The sequence below is a fragment of the Neomonachus schauinslandi genome, chromosome 12, assembly GCF_002201575.2.
Source record: "Neomonachus schauinslandi chromosome 12, ASM220157v2, whole genome shotgun sequence".
NCBI classification, from domain to species: Eukaryota; Metazoa; Chordata; class Mammalia; order Carnivora; family Phocidae; genus Neomonachus; species Neomonachus schauinslandi.
The window spans coordinates 100,958,187-100,977,704 of NC_058414.1; the positions used below are offsets into that span (position 1 = coordinate 100,958,187).

Consider the following 19,518-nt stretch of genomic DNA (forward strand, 5'->3'; position numbering starts at 1 on the left):
ATCTTTGTTAGGTAGGTTAATTTACAGTTAGTTTTAACTAAATTGGTAACATATAAATGAACATACCCACGAAAACATCAGTCAATTCTTTCCACTTTTCCCACAGGATACTTCAGATATGAATGCGACAGATGACCACCCGACACACAGATCAATGAGTGCACCAGAGTCAACTGAATATCAAATATTGATGCAATTTCATCTTTTCTTAGATTAAAATGTATAAATAGAAGTTCTGAGATTTTCTTCCTCTCCACAATACATTACCTTGTGTACCTCTCGAGGTGCACGCTCCCCACTCTGGCCACCCCTTGGCCAAAGTACACAGAGCCTTGTCCAGCTCTCAGCTGGAAATAATTTGATTCATTTCATGGTATGGCTGGACTATTCTAAATGGCTAAGAACATACTAGTAACATACAGTTTTAATACAGTTTTAGCATGTGTCTATCACTTAATGAGGAGATGAAAATTTCCAAACAATCTTCACAGAATTCCTTGAATGGGTATATTACTTCCCTGTGTTAAAAAAATGATGGAGACCCAACCAGAATGCAACTCCGTCTTGGACTCATTCTAACTCAGATCAGAATGCTCTGACTTTCCAGTCTTTGGTGTGAGAGGCAGATGGGCAGGCTCCTTGTTTTTATCCCCTCTGCAGAAATAACAGCTCTACAGAACATTTTCCAAAGTCACAGCTTCCTAAAGGAGTTACATATGAGAAATCGGAAATGCATTTAAACTTTCCTGAACAATTAAGTACTTAACTAAATTCCAGAAATGTGACACAAAGTTATAAAAAAGTTCATTTTATTTAGGCTGCAATGTGTAGATTATTTATTTAGTTTTAAAACAAGCTTAATATACAGTTTATTACCACCAGTTTGATTTATCTTCAACAACCTAAGAAGAGAATAAAGTTCTACTGTACTAGTTTAAGAAATCCATTCTGGAAAAAAAAAAAAAATTCCATTCTGTGTAGAAACATTTATATTAATTCTCCCAGAGTTTAAAGCTTTATAATCGAATCATTTTAGCCCATTAAGGACTTTTTAAATTTTGCATACTATCCTGAAAAACACTATTTTATGATACATATCAACAAAACTCAATGCCACTTTCTCCAATAATAAAAATATGCTTTTTTAAACTGTTACTTTTTAAATGACGTGAAACCAAAGAAAACTGGTTGCTGGTTTTAAAATCCTCTTGTTTGGAGAAAAATATTCTATGCCTTACTACTTGTTGCCATGCCTTACAGAGATAGGGTCTATAGTCCACATCTGCCTCACTCGGATGGCTCAAGGCAGAAGAAGGCCCTTCTGTCCAGTTTGTGGTTTTCTGCATTATACTTTGTGTTGTTGCAAAAAGAACCAAGCGATACTCATTTACGAGCTTCTCTAAGAACTGAGCACATTTCTTCAGGGTATACTCCTGTAGGTTAACACTTTCTCCTCCATTGACGCGGTCTATCCAGTAAAAAGCAGACAGGCTATCCAAGATCAAAAGGCAGAGGGAAGGGTGGCTACAAACCACGGTTTCTAGTGAGTACAGCGTGAGGAGCAGCTGGGTGTTACTACTGCAGTTCACCAGAAGCAACCTTCCGAGGCAGCATTTTACCATTTCTTCAGAACTCTGGGATAGTCTATGTTCGAGAATTGTAACCAGCCGAAGCATATCAAAGTGATAATCTGTGTCAATAAATAAGACTTCTACTTCCAGTCCCCCTTCCGATTTTGGGAGTATACATCGTGCTGTTAAATGATAAAGCATTTCTGTTTTTCCTGTTCCCTCTGGACCATGAAACTCAAGAATATCACCTGTGTAAAATGTAAAAATGTCAGTCAAAGTGGAGCAGCACAGTAACGGCAGGCTACAGAACGAGTCTGCAACAATGTGTAAAAACACATTTACCGGAATGTCAAAGAAAAATCTAAATCCATTTGCCAAAACGGATCCACATAAGCAAATACAAATAAATAAGGAAATTAAATCATTAAATTTCACCTCTGAGGAAGGAGCTGGCTATTAATTAGCATCAAGAAAATGTGGAAAACAATGGCAAGGTTGAAAGGCACCCAAGGAAGTCTCCTGGGGAGGGGTCCACATGCACTCACACTGAAACTGGCGATAAGCTAAGAATAAAGTGCCAGACCTCTCATCTTTCAAAAATCTATTGATTACTACTATGGTACACAGCATTTCTGGTACCTGATTACCCACTAAACATTCTCTCCTTTTCCTTAAGTATAAAACCTCAATTTGGGGGGTGGGGGAAGGCAGTGCACCCAGTTGAAAAACTATTTTTCTCCGTATCCCTTGCAGAGAGGGGTCAGCAGGTATCACGCAGCAGGTATCACGGTTGTAGCCAATGAGACACGAGTGGATTGCTGTTGGGGGTTGCTAAGTTTTGCTTTCCTGGTACAGGGGCCACTTCTGCTCTGCCACGCCCCACTCTGGAGTGAGTATAAAAGGGACACCCTAAGTAGGACGGGCCCTAAGAATGTGGAGCAGGAAGACAAGAGGTGCCCAAGACTTTGATGACACTACGGAAACCCACACGGCTATGCGGGGCCTGCCTCTCTACACCTGTGAGGTGAGGAAAATAAGCCTCTATCAGGAAAGCCCCTAGGCTGGACTTCGGTGACATGCGGTTGAAACAATCCCTAATTAGAGTTTCTCGTGTTACTGGCATTACGGGCAGAACAATGCTTGGTTGTGCAGTTTCGTACGTACAGAGCCTCAAGAGTCCACAGCTCTCAGGCCTAAATGCCAATAGCATCCCTCAACTGAAAACACCCCTCCACATTTCCAATATGCTATCACTTATTCTTTGCTATAAAAATTTCTTGAAATTGTGCCCAGCTGGAATGACATCTGCACTGTAAATTATTTTCCTAGCATTATAAGTGGAAGTAAACCACTCTGAACTTCAAAGACTCCAAATCTTTTTCTATATAGGTTCCAATAACTCTCTTCCAGTGAGGACAGCGCAAATTAAACACCTTGGGTAAACTGTTCTGCCTCCAGAGCTCTTCAAAATCCACTCTGGACAGTGGCCGTCCAATTCTTGCTAGTTTGTTTCCATTTAATTTATGGCTGAACCACTTAATTGGAAACATTGTGTTAAAAATGCAGATTCTTAGGCCCCAAGCACATTACATAGTCTGAGAATCCAGTTACTTTATTTCCTGTTATTACTAACAAACCATTGTAAACTGGAACGTTCACAAAGAATGTGTAAAAAATCTAGCATGTTACCACTATACCATATTTAAGGTACTGTAAAACTTCAAAGAGTTTCTACCATAATCTTACATGCAATTCAAAATTTAAATAAAAACGATCACCCCACACCGCTCCCCCAAAAGATTCCAGACTCAAGAAGTAAAACTATTTTCACAATAACAATTGTTCACTGATGCTCTTGCTGAAAGTTAACATAGTAACTAAAAAACTATTCAAGCCAGATGTTCAGTTTATTCTCTCCTACTACATGACTAAGGAGCTAAGCTGAAATCCGCCCTTTACCCACAAGTAAGTCTTTTACTTCCCTATATTAGAGAAGGAGAAAAAACTACATGCATTAGATGAAACATTAACATAGAACAGATATTGATGGTAGTGAAGGAAAGCTGAAAACACAGTTTAGCAAGACTAATCTGAAAACAGTTTGCAGGACACAGTGAACCACGCAGAAACACAGTGGGGAAACCAATCACCAGACTGCACCAGACCTTCCCTTCTTTCCCCAGAAAGAGGCCTATCAATAGCAACTAAGTTTTCTATCATACTTTACAAACGAAAAGAGACAACTTGATGATCTCTCATTTGATCCTAATAACAACACTCTGAGGTAAGAAAGCAAACTTTATCACGTTCCATCATCACAGTTATCATGCTATATATTTTTTAAAGATTTTATTTATTTATTTGACAGAGAGAGAGCACAAGCAGGGGGAGCAGCAGAAGGAGACGGAGAAACAGGCTCACCAAGCAGGGAGCCCGATACGGGGCTCAATCCCATGACCCTGGGATAATGGCCTGAGCCGAAGGCAGACGCTTAACGACTGAGCCACCCAGGCGCCCTCATGCTATATAATTTTTTAAAGATTTTTTTATTTTTAATTAATCTCTACACCCAACGTGGGGCTCAAACTTACAACCCTAAGATCAAGAGCCGCACACTCCACCGACCGAACCAGCCGGGCGCCCCTCACGCTGTATGATTTCTGACTATTTCATTATATTTCCTGTATGCTCCTTTCAGGTTGGGACTTTACTATTCTATCAACAGCACAAAACATAGTATCTTTCGAATGCACTTCATCAGATTACTTTCTTTTTGAGAACTTCTTGAGAACTTCTTGAGGGACATCTAAAAAATGAAAATGTAAGTCCTATCTGGTGAGGGGTAAAGGCTTCAAAGTGAACTCTGGAACATCGCATTCTGAAGATTTTATTTATTTATTTGAGAGAGAGAGAATGAGAGAGAGAGCACATGAGGCGGGGGTAGGGTCAGAGGGAGAAGCAGACTCCCTGCTGAGCAGGGAGCCCGATGCGGGACTTGATCCCGGGACTCCAGGATCATGACCTGAGCCGAAGGCAGTCGCTTAACCAACTGAGCCACCCAGGCGCCTCTGAACATAGCATTTTGAAAGGAAGCAAGTCTGATAGGGGAATCATAGGTAAGGGGTGCGGCACTGGTCAGAGTCCAGCAGGTGCAAAGGCCCAGGACCAAGGCTGGAAACAAGAGACCGACACAGGAGACAAGCCAGAACAGGAACAAAGTGCCGAGTGAGTCCAGTGCCCTGACCACGGCCCCTGGCCCAAGGGGTGCTGACACTTGGGTTCTGTCAGCTCTTCAGCCCCTTCACATATTCAGAAGGTAAGGGTAAAGCTAAGGTAGCGTTGTAAAGGTTCTATTCAGAGACAGGGTTGGAAGTACCCATGCAAATCAAATACATAAGGAAAGCAGGGATTTTAAATTCACATAATCACATAAATATCCTAACAAGAATTTAGCTTTCAAAATACTATGTTAGCTAGATGTCACAAAATAAAAATGGCTTACAACACTAGGATTTAAGATTCAAGACAGTTAATAAGAGTGCAGACATAATGATCTGAGAGTAAGCTACACAGAAACAGAGAACAGAAAGCTCAATTTGGTGGGTGAGAGTGAACGAAAAATTAAGAATAGAGGCCAAAAACTCAACTCTTGGGATACATCCACGTTAGAGGAGTCAGCATGAAGACATATAAAAACAGAAATTTAATATAAAAATTAGGAGGAAAATGACACAGAGCACGAAAGGTTTCAAGAAAATGAAACAGTACTAAATAACATTAAATGCAGCACAAAATTTCTAAAAGTAAAAAAATGGCCGGGGAGAGTTTGGGAACAGATCACTGAATCGGTCCTGGATAGTTACCTTACAGCAGTAAATGTGTAGTTTGCAAAACCACTTTTTTTTCCTTTTTTTTTTTTTAAAGATTTTATTTATTTATTTGACAGAGACACAGCGAGAGAGGGAACACAAGCAGGAGGAGTGGGAGAGGGAGAAGCAGGCTTCCCGCTGAGCAGGGAGCCCGATGCGGGGCTCGATCCCAGGACCCTGGGATCCTGACCTGAGCCGAAGGCAGCCGCTTAACAGACTGAGCCACCCAGGCGCCCCCAGCAAAACCACATTTAATATAAATATTATTTTATGAACCAAACTTCAAAATCAGATACTGAGAAAAGAGATGGAAGGGCTCTCCAGGGAGCACTCAGCATTCTTCCAAGAATCAGGCTGCAGCGAAGGCAGGGGGCACATGAGGAATTAGGGGAAAAATATGATGGTCTACATTCATTTAAAAAGTAAAAATATTCAACAGCAGTTTTGTGAGGCTGGAGTCCAATGAAGACAACCGAAGGTAGGAGAAAGGCAACATATTCTGAAGTAAAAGGGAAGAGACTCCACAGGGAGACCGAACTACATGACACTGGCCAGAGAGTAAGTGTGAGCTATCTCTGGATATTTCTGGAATCCTCAGAATAGGAAAAAAATGAAAACCTAGCCAAATATTTTCTTGGAGAGAAGGTAGTGCTCATAAACATCTTGCAGCATAACTCAAAAGAGTAAGTCTCGAGCACTTGCTTACATGGTTTAACAAGGTTTGCTAAATCCATACATTACTAAGAAATAGATTATGTAGTATATGGATTCCTTAGATTCTTGGTTTGGCATGATTTAGATGAGGCAAAGCTTAAGGTGAAATCCTTGGTTAGATGATTAAGGGGTATATAAAAATACTCTTTCCCTTTTACAGATTAATAGCAAAGCAGAAAAAAGGTCATTTGTAACAACTGGGGAGTGCAAACTTGCAAACTACACATAAATATTATCATTAAGGTCCCAGATTCTCTACAAATATGTTTAATGATCAACTGAAGTCAGTTTTGCTGATTTTATAAACATTTACTGTCTAATCATCACATCAAAAATCATATTCAAACATGATGTTCTACAGAGGGGCATAGTCCTTTTAGGGGTATTTGAAGTCACTATCTCAAATGTTTCTGATAGCTGTTGCAAAAGAAATCATACCCTTGTCCACTCAAAGTATTGGGTATGACAACTTGCAGTAAAAAAAAAAACCCCCCCCCCCCACCACTAAACACACACACGCACACACCCCAAAAAACACCTCTACAGTTTGGCACTTGACAAATTAAACTAAATCAGAAAATCTGGATGGTTTGGCCTTGATAGTTGCTCTCACAAATAGAATGCTGTAAGGGATCTGGGTAACAGATTGTCAGAGTGAGTTTATGAATCTGAAGATCCTTCAAAATAAGGATAAAAAAGAAAAGCCAAAAAATACATCATCTTGGTACCAACCTACTAATTGTGAAACAATATGTTGAATTTGCAGATTACAATCATTACAGTATGGAAGAGGTAATGAGTTGGTATATACTACTGAGTAACTACTACGAAAAAGCACTTAGAGATGTTTACAATGGCGTTAGAGCTTTCTATAATCCCTGAATGTCTTACTGCTTCAGTCTGAGCTTCCCCACAGTTTCTGATAAACTATTGTTGTTGATAAACAGTCCTTCTAATACCAGTCTTCAGTCTACTGCTCCCAGGAACACTCATCTAACCGGTTTTACAGCTAAAATATCGACAGTATTTATTAAATATTGAAATTAAGATGGTGTTAATCCAAACTAAGTAAACTTTTTTGTTAGTGACTGAGCATGATGGTGTTTTTGCAGTTTCTACAAATGTAATATTCAAATGTATAAGCTGTGAACCCATGTTTCTGTGTCAGTTTCATAAGGTCCAACTTAATAATATCCTTTCTGATAGAATAGAAAGTTCAATCTTTTGTCTAACATGTTTGGTCAAAAGTTGTCTTTATTACTGATAGTTCAGAAAATTGTTTGCTAACAGATCTGCTTTATAAAAAATAGTACAGGGAATCTTCTAGGCTGCATGAAAGGACAGTAGAGAGTTACTTGAACCAAATGAGTTAATAAAAACCACAGGTAAATGCAACTACATAGGTAACTATGAAAGACAGTATATATTTATATTTGTAACTTTTTTCACTTATCTGACTTAAACAAATGAACTGAGTAATAATTTTTTATTTCTTTGTTATAATACATTTTCTTTGCTGTAATGGCTTTTTAATTTCCTGCATTAAGTCAATTTTAGAAGTGTTTATGGACATACAATGTATAGATACATAATTTGTAACAACACAAAGGAAGGGGGAGGAAATGGAGCTACCCAGTAGCCAAGTATTTAGAAAATATTGAAATTAAGATGGTATTATTAATCCAAATTAGATTGTTTTAAATTACGATATTAATTGTGACCTCAGAACAACCATTAGGAAAATAACTCAAGGGTGCCTGGGTGGCTCAGCTGGTTAAGCGTTTGCCTTCAGCTCAGGTCATGATCTCAGGGTCCTGGGATGGAGCCCCGTATCGGGCTCCCTGCTCCATGCATGGAGCCTGCTTCACCCTCTCCCTCTGCTGCTCCCCCTGCTTGTAATCTCTCTCTCTGTGTCAAATAAATCTTTTTTTTTTTTTAAAAAGGAAAATAACTCAAAAAAATAAAGTAAAAGCAATGACCAGGTATAAAAATGGTACACTAGGAGCACCTGGGTGGCTCACTTGGATAACTCTTGCCTCTTGATTTCAGCTCAGGTCATGATCTCAGTGTTGTGAGATCAAGCCCATGTCGGGTGGGGCTCCGTGCTGGGTGTGGACTCTGCTTAAGATTCTCTCTCCCTCTCCTGCCTCCCCCCCCCTTTAACAAAATGGTACACTAGAAAATATTTATTTAACACAAAAGAAGACAGTAAAGGAGGAATAGAGAAAAAAGATATAAAATGTATATAAAAGAGCAAAAGACAGTCATAAACTCATCTTATCAATAATTTATTAACTGTAAGTGGCTTAAACAGTCCAAACAAAAGGCAGAGATTGGCAGAATGGAATAAAAACACATGCTTCAACTACAGGCTATCTACCGCAGGTACACTTTACACGTCACAAATAGACTGGGGACAAAAGGATGGAAAAAGACATGCCGTGCAAACAGTAACCAAAACATAGCTGGTGTGACGATACCATCACCAAAGTATACTTTAAGACAACAACTGTTCTTAGAGACCAAGAAGGACATTTTTTTTCCCATCATGCTAACAGATGGCATAAAAGTTACCATTTTTAAGTGTACAGTTCAGTAGTGTTAAGTTACATTCACATTGTCGTAAAACAGCTCCAGAATTTTTCCATCATGCAAAACCGAAACTCTATACCCATTAAACAACAACTCCCCTTTTCACCTTTTCCCCCCAGCCCCGGCTACTACCATTCTACTTTCTGTTTCTATGAATTTGACTGCTGTAGATACCTCGTAAGTGAAATCACAGTATTTTCCTTTTTGTGACTGGTTCATTTCACTTAGCATGTCCTCCCAGTTTATCCATGTAGTAGCACGACAGGATTTCCTTCCTTTTTAAGGCTGAATAATATTCCCTTGTTTGCATATACCACATTTTGTTTATCCATTCATCTGTCAATGAACATCTGGGTTGCCCCCATCTCTTTGCTATTGTGAGTAGTGCTGCTATGAACACAGGAATGCAAATACCTCTTCAATACTCTGCTTTCAATTCTTCTGGAGATCTTCCCTGAAGTGGAATTGTTGGATCATATGGCAGTTCCTTTTTTTTTTTTTCTTTAAAGATTTTATTTATTTTGAGAGTGAGCGAGCGAGTGCACGCATGAGCAGGGGCAGGAACAGAGGGAGAAGGAGAGAAAGAATCTCAAGCAGACTCTGCACCAAACCCAGAGCCCAACCTGGGGCTCGATCTCACGACCCTGAGAGCATGACCTGAGCTGAAATCAAGAGTCAGATGCTTAACCGACTGCGCCATCCAGATGCCCCAATCATATGGCAGTTCTGTTTTTGATTTTTTGAGGAACCTTCATACTGTTTTTCATAGTGGCACCATTTTATATTCACATTAACAGTGCACAAGGGTTCCAATTTCTCTACAACCTCACCAACACTTGTTATTTTGTTTTTTACTGTTTCCATCCTAATGGGTGTTAGGTGACAAAGAAGGACATTTTATAATAATAAATGAATCAATCCATCAATAAGGTAAAATAATAAACTTATACATGCCCAACAGCGCATGAAGCCCCAAAATATATGAAGCAAAACTGAGAAATAAAGGGAGAAATAAACAATTCAATAGTAATCGACGGAAACTTCAATACCCACTTTCAATACCAGATAGAACATTAGGCAGAAGATCCAACAAGGACAGGAGATTTAATGCTAAAAATCAACCAGAACTATAAAACATCAAGAAAACACTCAATCCAACTAGAGCAGAATATACATTCTTCTCAAGTGCACATAGAACATTCTTCAAGATAGACCATATGTTCAGCATAAAACAAATCTCAATCAGTTAAAAAGGTTGAATCACAGAAGACTGCTCTCTGATCAGAAAAGAATGAAAGCCGTAAATCTTAACCTTGGATTAGCCAATGGCCTCCTAGCTATGATACCAAAAGCATGAGCAATAAAAGATAAAACAGATAAATTGGACTTCATCAAAATTAATAACTTTGTGGGCACCTGGGTGGCTCAGTTGGTTAAGTGACTGCTTTCAGCTCAGGTCATGATCCTGGAGTCCCAGGATCGAGTCCTGCGTTGGGCTCCCTGCTCAGCAGGGAGTCTGCTTCTCCCTCTGACCCTCCCCCCTCTCATGCTCTCTCTCGCTATCTCATTCTCTCTCTCAAATAAATAAATAAAATCTTTAAAAAAAAATTAATAACTTTGTGCTTCAATGGACACCATCAAGATAGTGAAAAGACAACCCACAGAACGGGAGAAAGTATTTGCAAATCATATTTGATAAGGGACTTGTATCTAGAATATATAAAGGACTCTTACAACTCAGTAAGAAAAACACAACCCATTTTTTTAAATGGGCAAAAGATATGACATTTCTCCAAATTACATATACAAACTGCCAATAAGCACACACAAAGATGCCTAATATCATTAGCCATCAGGGAATGTAAATCAAAACCACAATGAGATTATCATTTCATACTCACTAGGAAGGCTATAAAAACACGACATTTGTTTGCAGGATGTGGGAAAATTGGAACTATTCTACACTTCACCCCTGGTGGCAAGTAATACGTGTAGCTGCTGAGGGAAACAGTCTAGCAGTTCCACAAAAGGTTAAACACAGTTGCCGCACAAACCTAACAGTCCCTCTCGTGGGTATTACCCATGAGAACCGAAAACATATATCCACAGAAAAGCTTGTACACAAATAATCACAGCAGCGTTATCCGTAACAGCAAAAAGTAGAAACCCAAATGTCCATCAACTGATGAATGGATAAACAAAAAAGAGAATATTACTCAACAAGAAACAGTACTGATACATGCCACAATAGAAAACTTGAAAAGATTATGCAAAGTAATAGAAGCCAGTCACAGAAGACCACATACTGTATAACTCAATTATATGAAATATACAGACAAGGCTGTAGAGTCATCAAGTAGATTAGTGGCTGCCTAGGGCTGAGGGATGTGGGAGCAAACGGGGAGTGACCGCTAATAGGCATGGGTTTCTTTTTGGGGTGATGAAAATGTTCTAAAATCAATTGTGGTGATAGGTACATAAATGTGAATACTACAAATCATGAAATTGCACACTTAAAAGGGTGAATTATATCTCTACAGAGCTCTTCCACTAAAGAATAGAAACACAGTGCCAGCACAGTACCTTTCTGTAAGTTCTCCTTAGTGTAGAAGCACTGCGGGGAACAAGTGGGCATGTCCTCTCCCTTCTACAGAAGTATTAACAGACAACAGGGTACCTAAGGATTTTCTTGTGATTCTCAAACTTCTAAAGAATTAAAAAATAAATTATAGTAACAAAACTCCCTCAAAAATACTGTGTCGGGATAAGAGAGGTCAGAATTTATTCTGAAGATTTACTGCAGATGAGCCAAACTTTATCTCATCTGACACAGATAATGAAGACTTAAAAGTGTTCTGCCATGATCTATTTCTCACTTTTTAATTTTACAGGTTAATCCATATAGCCGTTTGTTACGAGTATGTACATATAAATGAGTATGTTGGAAAAAAACATGTTTTATAAGCCTTAATGTATAACACTGTATTTTGGTTTGAGATTGTTTTTACCATGTACAGATGAATCTTCATCAGCAAACAGATATGGTTCTATTTCTTTCAAGGAACTTCTACCTTCAAGTCGGGCAAGGAGCTTGCAAAAGAAAAAAGAAAAACTCATTACCTAAAAATATAAAATCTTAGAAATCTACATTTACACAATTTTCCAAAAATCTATAAAAAAGACTAATTTAGTCTTGAGGATTTAGAGGAAATTATGAAGCAGGAAATACAATTTAGGAGAAAAATTATGTTCGTTTATTCAAAAAATATTTCCTTTTTTGTTTATGTATCAAATACTGATGGCATAAAATGAGTTCCTGCCCTCAGAAGAGCTGATAGTGTAGTTTGGGAGATAGGACCAAACTGCTAATTACAAAGTATTTACCTTTCTTATGTGTCCCAATTTTCTTTCTCACCATACTTATAACACTTACATACACCAGCTTTTAATCTGTCTGCCTATTATATTGTCAATTCCTTATCCAGTAGTGGGAGGGGACAAAGGAAAACTGGAGAAAAACTGCCCTTGAAGAGCTCCCGCCTGGATTTGTTGGGTGGACAGAGCTCAGGCATGACCACAGCCAGGGTGCAGAGGCTGTTACTTTGCATGTAGGTGAACTGTAAGCAGATTCACCTGCTAAAGCTTGCAGCACAAAACAGGCAGGAGATAATGAAGTGCTAAGAGTGGAAGTCAGATCACAGAAGGCCCTACAATGCCATGTTTAGGAGCTTATTCTCTGGTTTGCAGACAAGAGCAAGGGATTGTAAACTATGTAGTGAGAAGCAGTCTAGAATAGTTTACTCAGTAGACAGTTGGGACTTCAGAACCAGACCTGCTAGCTCCCTTCTCTGGGCCTCAGGTCTCTCATCATTCAAGTAATAACAAACAGAATCTCCCCTCCCAAAGTTGTTGAGGATTCAGGGTATTTAAAAAAGTGCTTGACATAGAGTAAGCACTCTGTTAAGTACAGCACAAGCTACCATCATCTGCATTTCAAATAGATTATCTTGGTGGCTAGGAGGGTATGTATCTGAAAGTAAAACCAGATATGGAGAGTAGGCTGGAGTCTGTCACACTAATCTGGAGGAGGAATGCGCGCACCAAGACAAAAGTAGTTAGGATGACAGCAAGCAGAACTGCATGACTGACTTAAATGTCAATGAGGGACATGTAATCAAAGATATCAAAGCTGATTCTCAAGTTTCTGAGAAACCAGCACAGATCTGACCACTCCTCCATACAACAAAAGAGAAAAAGAGCGTATCACAAATGGGAACAAAAGCAGTCACTCTTTTTTTTTTTTTTTAACTGAAGCGAAAGTTTTGTAAAGATTTCCTGAAGTGATGAAAGGGTTCTATGCATTAATTTAGCAAATGTTTACTGAGTTTCTGTTACATACAATGCACCATGGCAGGTAAAATGCAGACTACAAAGATGAAAAAGATAACCTACCCTCAAAGAACTTGCTGTAACCGTCCTCTGGGAGATGATATTTTATTACAAAAGAAAGTAAAGCACTGCTCACTACACAAGAGACACAGCGAGCTGAGTTAGCGCAGATTGGGCAGGCGTATCCGAGGTTAAAACTCTCCTCCTAAGTATTCAGACACCATCTTTCTCGCTGAGTTGACACCTGAACTGACAGCGGACCAGTGGAGGCGGGTGAAAATGCTGGCCCAACCGCAGAAGTGGCACCAAACTGTCCCAGCACACACGGCATTCCTCACCACTCACAGAAAACACGCAAAACCAGTTTTTCATAAGAATGCCTTTGATGAGAAGGTTAAAAGTATTAGTTCTCTTAAATCATGACCCCTGAGTACTTTTTAAAATCATTGTGATGACACAGGACTCATACTAGCAGTAAAGAATTTAACCTTGATCAGAGAGGTCTGGCCTTTGCCCTTGGCCCCTGGGAGGTCATCTGCAAGTCTCCTGGAATATCCTGCCTGATCAAAGTGTCTTTGTTTACCAGGGAACCTTCCGCCACACCAGACAGTCTAACAGTGTGACTCAGGGTTGGGGCTTTGGATCAATTTGACCTCTGGTCTCAGGGGGGGGCCAGAGAGTGAGGTCAGCTGCTTGGGCAGCTGACTGTGTCTACATGAGAGAGCCCCAAGAAGACGCTGGACACCAAAGTTCAGGGGAGCTTCTGTGGTTGGCAGACCATCACAAACTGTTGCTGGGAGAACTGAGCACCATCCACAACTCCACCAGGAGAGGACAAGTGGAAGGTCTGCATTTGGAATTCTCCTGGACTTTGATCCATTACATCTCCTCCTCTGGCTGCTTTTAAATCTGCATCCTTTCCCTGCAGTAAACCATAACCATGAAGTTTGGGAGATAGGACCAAACTGCTAATTACAAAGTATTTACCTTTCTTATGTGTCCCAATTTTCTTTGACCACCTGAAGGTGGTCCTGGGGAACCCCCAACTTGCAATTAATATCAGAGTTGAGTGTAGTCTTAGGTCTCTAACTCTGCAGTTTGTGTCTGAGGTAAAGTCAGCTCCGGGGGACGTCCCCAACTTCACACACAGATGAAGGACTTCTCCAAAATGAAATGCAATCATTTTGTTTTGCTTTGTTTTGTTTTCTCTAGGAAAAGCACTTGTGTTGAGTATTTGAGTTGGATGCTTTTTTCAATTGGCTACCCTTTTATTTGAAAGAACGACTAAAAGACAAACTTTGATTATACAGACTTTGGTATTTGGCAGACATTTTGTTGAAAACAAAGAAAGTAAGCTTGTCACTTCAAGAAAACTGACAGTATTTGTTGCCAATGATAACACCTGAATTTTGGAAAACTCATCCGCCACTGTGACCTTGACAGCTTTCCAAAATTTAAGGTCCTTTTTGGTGAAGTCACCAGTGTTTTAATGAATGTGATTTTTAAAAATAATTATTTAACAAAACACGCCAATACTTGAAAGATTTGTGTAATTCAGTGAACCAATATCTCCAAATGACCAATGCATGATGTTAAATCAGTCCTGGTTAAAATATTCACTCCAAGTGTTAGACCAATCAATGATTTTAACATACGAAAAAAAATCACTGATATAATTTTATATTCTACGTTGCAATTAACTTTTAGGAAACTACTACCTTGTCAAGTTTTGGTACAGAATCAAAGAAAACCCACAATTAGCTAAAAAGACCTTCAAATACTCCTCCTTTTTCCAACTATATGTATCTGTGAAAGGCCAGGGAGTCTTCATGTACTTTAACCAGAACATACAGTAATAGACTGAATGCAGGAGATGAGAACCCTGTCAAGTTCTATTCAACCAGACCTTAAAGAGATCTGCAAATATGTAAAATAGTGTCACTCCTCACATTTTTTGTTTAGGGAAATATAACTATTTTTCATTAAGATATTTATGGTAATAATCAAAGGGGTTATAATTGTCACTTGTATATGAATGTAAATATTTAAAATTCTAAATTTGTCATGCAGCTTTCTCTCTTGAGCTCGCCCGCTCTGGAGATCTTGCGAGTGTATTTTTCGCTTTAATAACCTTCTTGCTTCTGCTATTCAATAAATAGATATAACCCACATAAACAAAAGCTCTTTTGGTGACAGATACTAACTGCACTTATTGTGGTGATCATTTAGCAACATAAATACCAAATCATGATGTACACCTGAAACTAATATTATGTTTTAACTACTATACCACCAAAAAAAAAAAAAAACCTCCACAAAAAAATGCACAAAAGCTCTTTAAAATCCTCAGTAATTTTTAAATGTGTAATGCACTCCTAAAGCCAAAAAGTATGAGAAGCACTGAGTTAGAAGATGGAGAGTCCAGCTTGAAGGACAAGAAAGAAACTTGCATGGACAAGATAGAACACATACAATGACTTTAAAATGTTTTTTTTATTTAAAGATTTTATTTATTTATTTGAGAGAGAGAATGAGATAGAGAGCATGAGAGGGGCGAGGGTCAGAGAGAGAGGGAGACTCCCTGCTGAGCAGGGAGCCCGACGTGGGACTCGATCCCGGGACTCCAGGATCATGACCTGAGCCGAAGGCAGTCGCTTAACCAACTGAGCCACCCAGGCGCCCTGACTTTAAAATGTTTTAAAAAGCATGTATACAAATAACTATCCTCATCAGAATGATTAACTTAGGAAGTTACTCCAACTGTTTACTCTTATTGTCACTCCTCAAAATATTTTAGAATTCTCTACTGTGAGAATTCCTGGTAAGAAAAGTATTCAAGAAAGCTTTATATTGGCATGACATTTGGACAGAGATGGTATTACTCCTCTTACCAAACTGGCTAAGTTAGCCAGTTTGCATCTGATTTTCCACTATTATTAAAAAATCAAATTCATTTTCAAAGGATGAAAACTTTCCACTATTGAGAATATTCAAAATGATGTTTTACAATGCCAGAGCAGAGTCTGTTTCTCTTTCAAATAAATAAATAGTAAAATCTTTAAAAGAAAAAAAAAAGGGGGCGCCTGGGTGGCTCAGTCATTAAGCCTCTGCTTTCCGCTCAGGTCATGATCCCAGGATCCTGGGATCGAGCCCCGCTCCCTGCTCTGCAGGAGGCCTACTTCTCCCTCTCCCACTCCCCCTGCTTGTGTTCCCTCTCTCGCTGTGTCTGTCAAATAAATAAAATCTTTAAAAAAAAAAAAAGAAAAGAAAATACCTTAAAAATCTGACATAACCTATTATAGAAATTAAAATTAATGATGTCCAGATTTAAGGAATGAACTGAAAGAAGCCAGGTATAATCAATCTGGAGTTTCTGAAGGGCAGAAAAGAGTTTGTTAAGAGGAACCCAAGTAAGTTCTGCTAGACAAGACAGTTTAATTCTTTTAGGGAAGATTAACACACTGGGCAATCTGAGCTTGGTGATGGATTTCTCTTGAGTCTCTCAGCAATCTTTCTGAGGCCAAATTTCCTATTTAGAAAAGAAGGCACAGTGGACACAACAATTTTAGCCTATTTGGCAGTTTCACTAATATTGTTAATTAATAGATTTTACATTTGGTTTGTAAATCAGTATCTGCTAGGTTTTATCATAACAATAGTCATCAACTAATAGCTACTATTTGTGCTTACTGTGGTATCAGCAGTACATAACTTATATACATTATACCTTTTAACTGTTACATTAACTCTATTTGTTATCATTCTATTTTTCAGATGAGAAAACTAGTGGATGTCAGAGCCAAGATTTAAGAGATCTCTTCTGGCTCCCAAAGCCTGGAGTTCTGGGCTCCACTACCTCAGGGTCAGCACCACCGAGACTAATCAAGTCTGAGTACACAGATGAAACGGTTTTTGGACCTACTATGCTGCCGATCAAACCGGTCCAAGATCCTGTCCAGGCAATTACCTGGCTTCTTTCAACCATCTCTGTTAGTACTCCCTCCAACAGCAACAAGGAGCCCTAAATGTTTCAACAGCAGCATTACTGCCATAACAAGTATATAATCTGCCAAGGGGGTAATACTCTATTGTATAGATATCCACTGGTAAACATTTCAGCCAAGTCAAGTGTATCCCAGGAACTGAGTGAGGTGCTAGGGATTCACAGATGTAGCAGACACAGTTCCTATCTTCAAAGAATTTAAGAGGGGAGAGTCAGGAGGTTACAAAAATGCAATAAAGTACTGTAGCTGCTACAACAGAAATCAGGCAGGGTGCTGCGAAGGTGTGGGAACCTAACGCCATCTTGGACAAATCACGCGGAGGACCAGTCAGTGACCCGGGACCTCCTGGAGCACGGCACCCCTCCCAACATTCTTTCCTTCTGTTTAACCACACCCTTAGGTACACCCTTAGGGCGTAACATCCTTGACCTGCCCTGGAGATCTGACTATGACACACAGCCATTAAACATTCTCCTCTTGGGTGGTCCCACAGCAGTACTCCCAACCTCCGGGCAAGAAAAGCCCCTCTTGTCTTAAGGGAGGTGGGGTTGAGAAGATTTACTCATCTTGAGGCTGCCCGGAGACAGGCTCAGTCAATAAGTCCCCCTAACAAGCCATTTCACATCAAGCTGGACTTGTCAGCCTTTCTGTTCAGTCTCAGGGTCAGTTCTAATTTGTGGGAGGCACCCTTAATTTTGAATGAGAGATTTAGTATATAGTTCTTTTAAATAAATACAAAATGTGCCTTGATAGAGAAATGCTTTTTTTCTTTCTACAGGGAATGTCCTTTGCCTATTCTCTCATTTAAATTTCTAAGGCCAAGACTATTGAACAAACAATAATATACATTCTTCAAGGCCACCTCCTTCCATGAAACTATTACTGTACTTAACACATTACATCCCTCATCTGGATGTAAAAGCTCAAAAGGAAAAGAATCTTATCTTGGCTCACAATGGACTCCAAAACGCTTTTGTTTGGCAGAAACTCAGTAGCTCCCTGTTAAATTAAAGGTAAACAGGGCATAGGTAGGCAGGCTTGGGAAGGATGGAGAGTGTAAAGAACCTCAAACTATTCTGATTTTCATGTTTGGACAGTCTGCAAACTTCTACCAAAAGTCCTGAGTATTCATGTCGAAATTCTTCATACTAACAAAAGTCCATTTCCAATGCAACTGTATACCTTCAACACCTAGTTAAGTAGAATACCTACCATACAGATGTTTTTAAAAACCATTTAGTTATGGAAAAGCTTACACAAGAGCAGAAAGACGAACTTAAAAGATCAAACCAACCAGAAATGAATGGCATTAAGGTAAATATATACACATACATAATATATAGCTCATTTGGATAAAGGCTCATTTCCCCTGACCTTTTGTAAATAAATCTGTCTGCAGATGGACCCCAGCAGCAGGGTTGCAAACCGGTTAAGTATAAAAGGCTACTCAAAGGGGCTTCTGGGTGCTTCAGTCAGTTAAGCGTCTGCCTTTGGCTTGGATCATGATCCCAGGGTCCTGGGATGGAGCCCCACATCAGGCTCCCTGCTCAGCTTCTCCCTCTGCCTCTCCCCTCAGTTTGTGCTCTCTCTCAAATAAATAAATAAAATCTTAAAAAAAAAATAAGCTACCTAAAGAAGCAAACATTCTAAACAAAATATTCCCACCCCTGCCCCATAACAAGCCTGGATTTCACACCTACAAAATGAATACAATTCTTAGTTTTACTACTCATATGCAGAGGAAATTCAGGCAAAAACATGTTAACTATAACACAGGGATATAAGCAAGGAGCTGGAATAAGGAAGCAAGGGAAAGCAGCAGCTAGGTGAATATGTATGTGATTGATGCAAAATTTGGATCTCATGGTAGTTCCATAAATTAGAGGACCAATTCCCCTTCACATGGGAAATTAGGCTCCTCTGCCACTTTGAAAATTCAACTGTCCCTTCAGGGCAGAGTACTAGGCCTGGCTCTTCAATCAAGCTGGAAGAACAAATGCTTTTATAAAAGCAATCATCCTGTAAAAGGAAAAGGAAAAATAGATAAAGTAAAGCAAAAACTACTATATATACACCTGACAATTTAAGCAGCATGAATTTCTTTTTTTAAAGTTTTCAATTCCAGTTAACATGTAGTGTTATATTAGCTTCAGGTGTACAATACAGTAACTCAACACTTCCATACATCACCCTGTGCTCATCAGGGCAAGTGCACTCCTTAATCCCCAACACCTGTTTCACCCATCCCCCCCCCTCCCCTCTGGTAAACATCAAGTTTGTTCCCTATAGTTAAGAGTCTGTGTCTTGGTTTGTCTCGCTCTTATTTTTTTCCCCTTTAAGATTTTATTCATTTGAGAGAAAGAGAGCATGAGCTGGGGG

The 19,518-nt window shown here is 39.3% G+C and overlaps 1 protein-coding gene across 1 annotated transcript; it reads right to left on the reverse strand.

Moving 5' to 3' along the window:
• Positions 1-1,052: 1,052 nt before the first annotated feature.
• On the reverse strand, positions 1,053-17,120 carry XRCC2 (X-ray repair cross complementing 2). Its single transcript, XM_044920025.1, has 3 exons — positions 16,992-17,120; positions 11,755-11,836; positions 1,053-1,819 (listed from the first exon to the last, which is right to left on the reverse strand). The coding sequence occupies exons 1-3, from the start codon at positions 17,118-17,120 to the stop codon at positions 1,098-1,100; spliced, it is 933 nt and encodes a 310-aa protein (XP_044775960.1). The 3' UTR covers positions 1,053-1,097.
• Between the last annotated feature and the right edge of the window lie 2,398 nt (positions 17,121-19,518).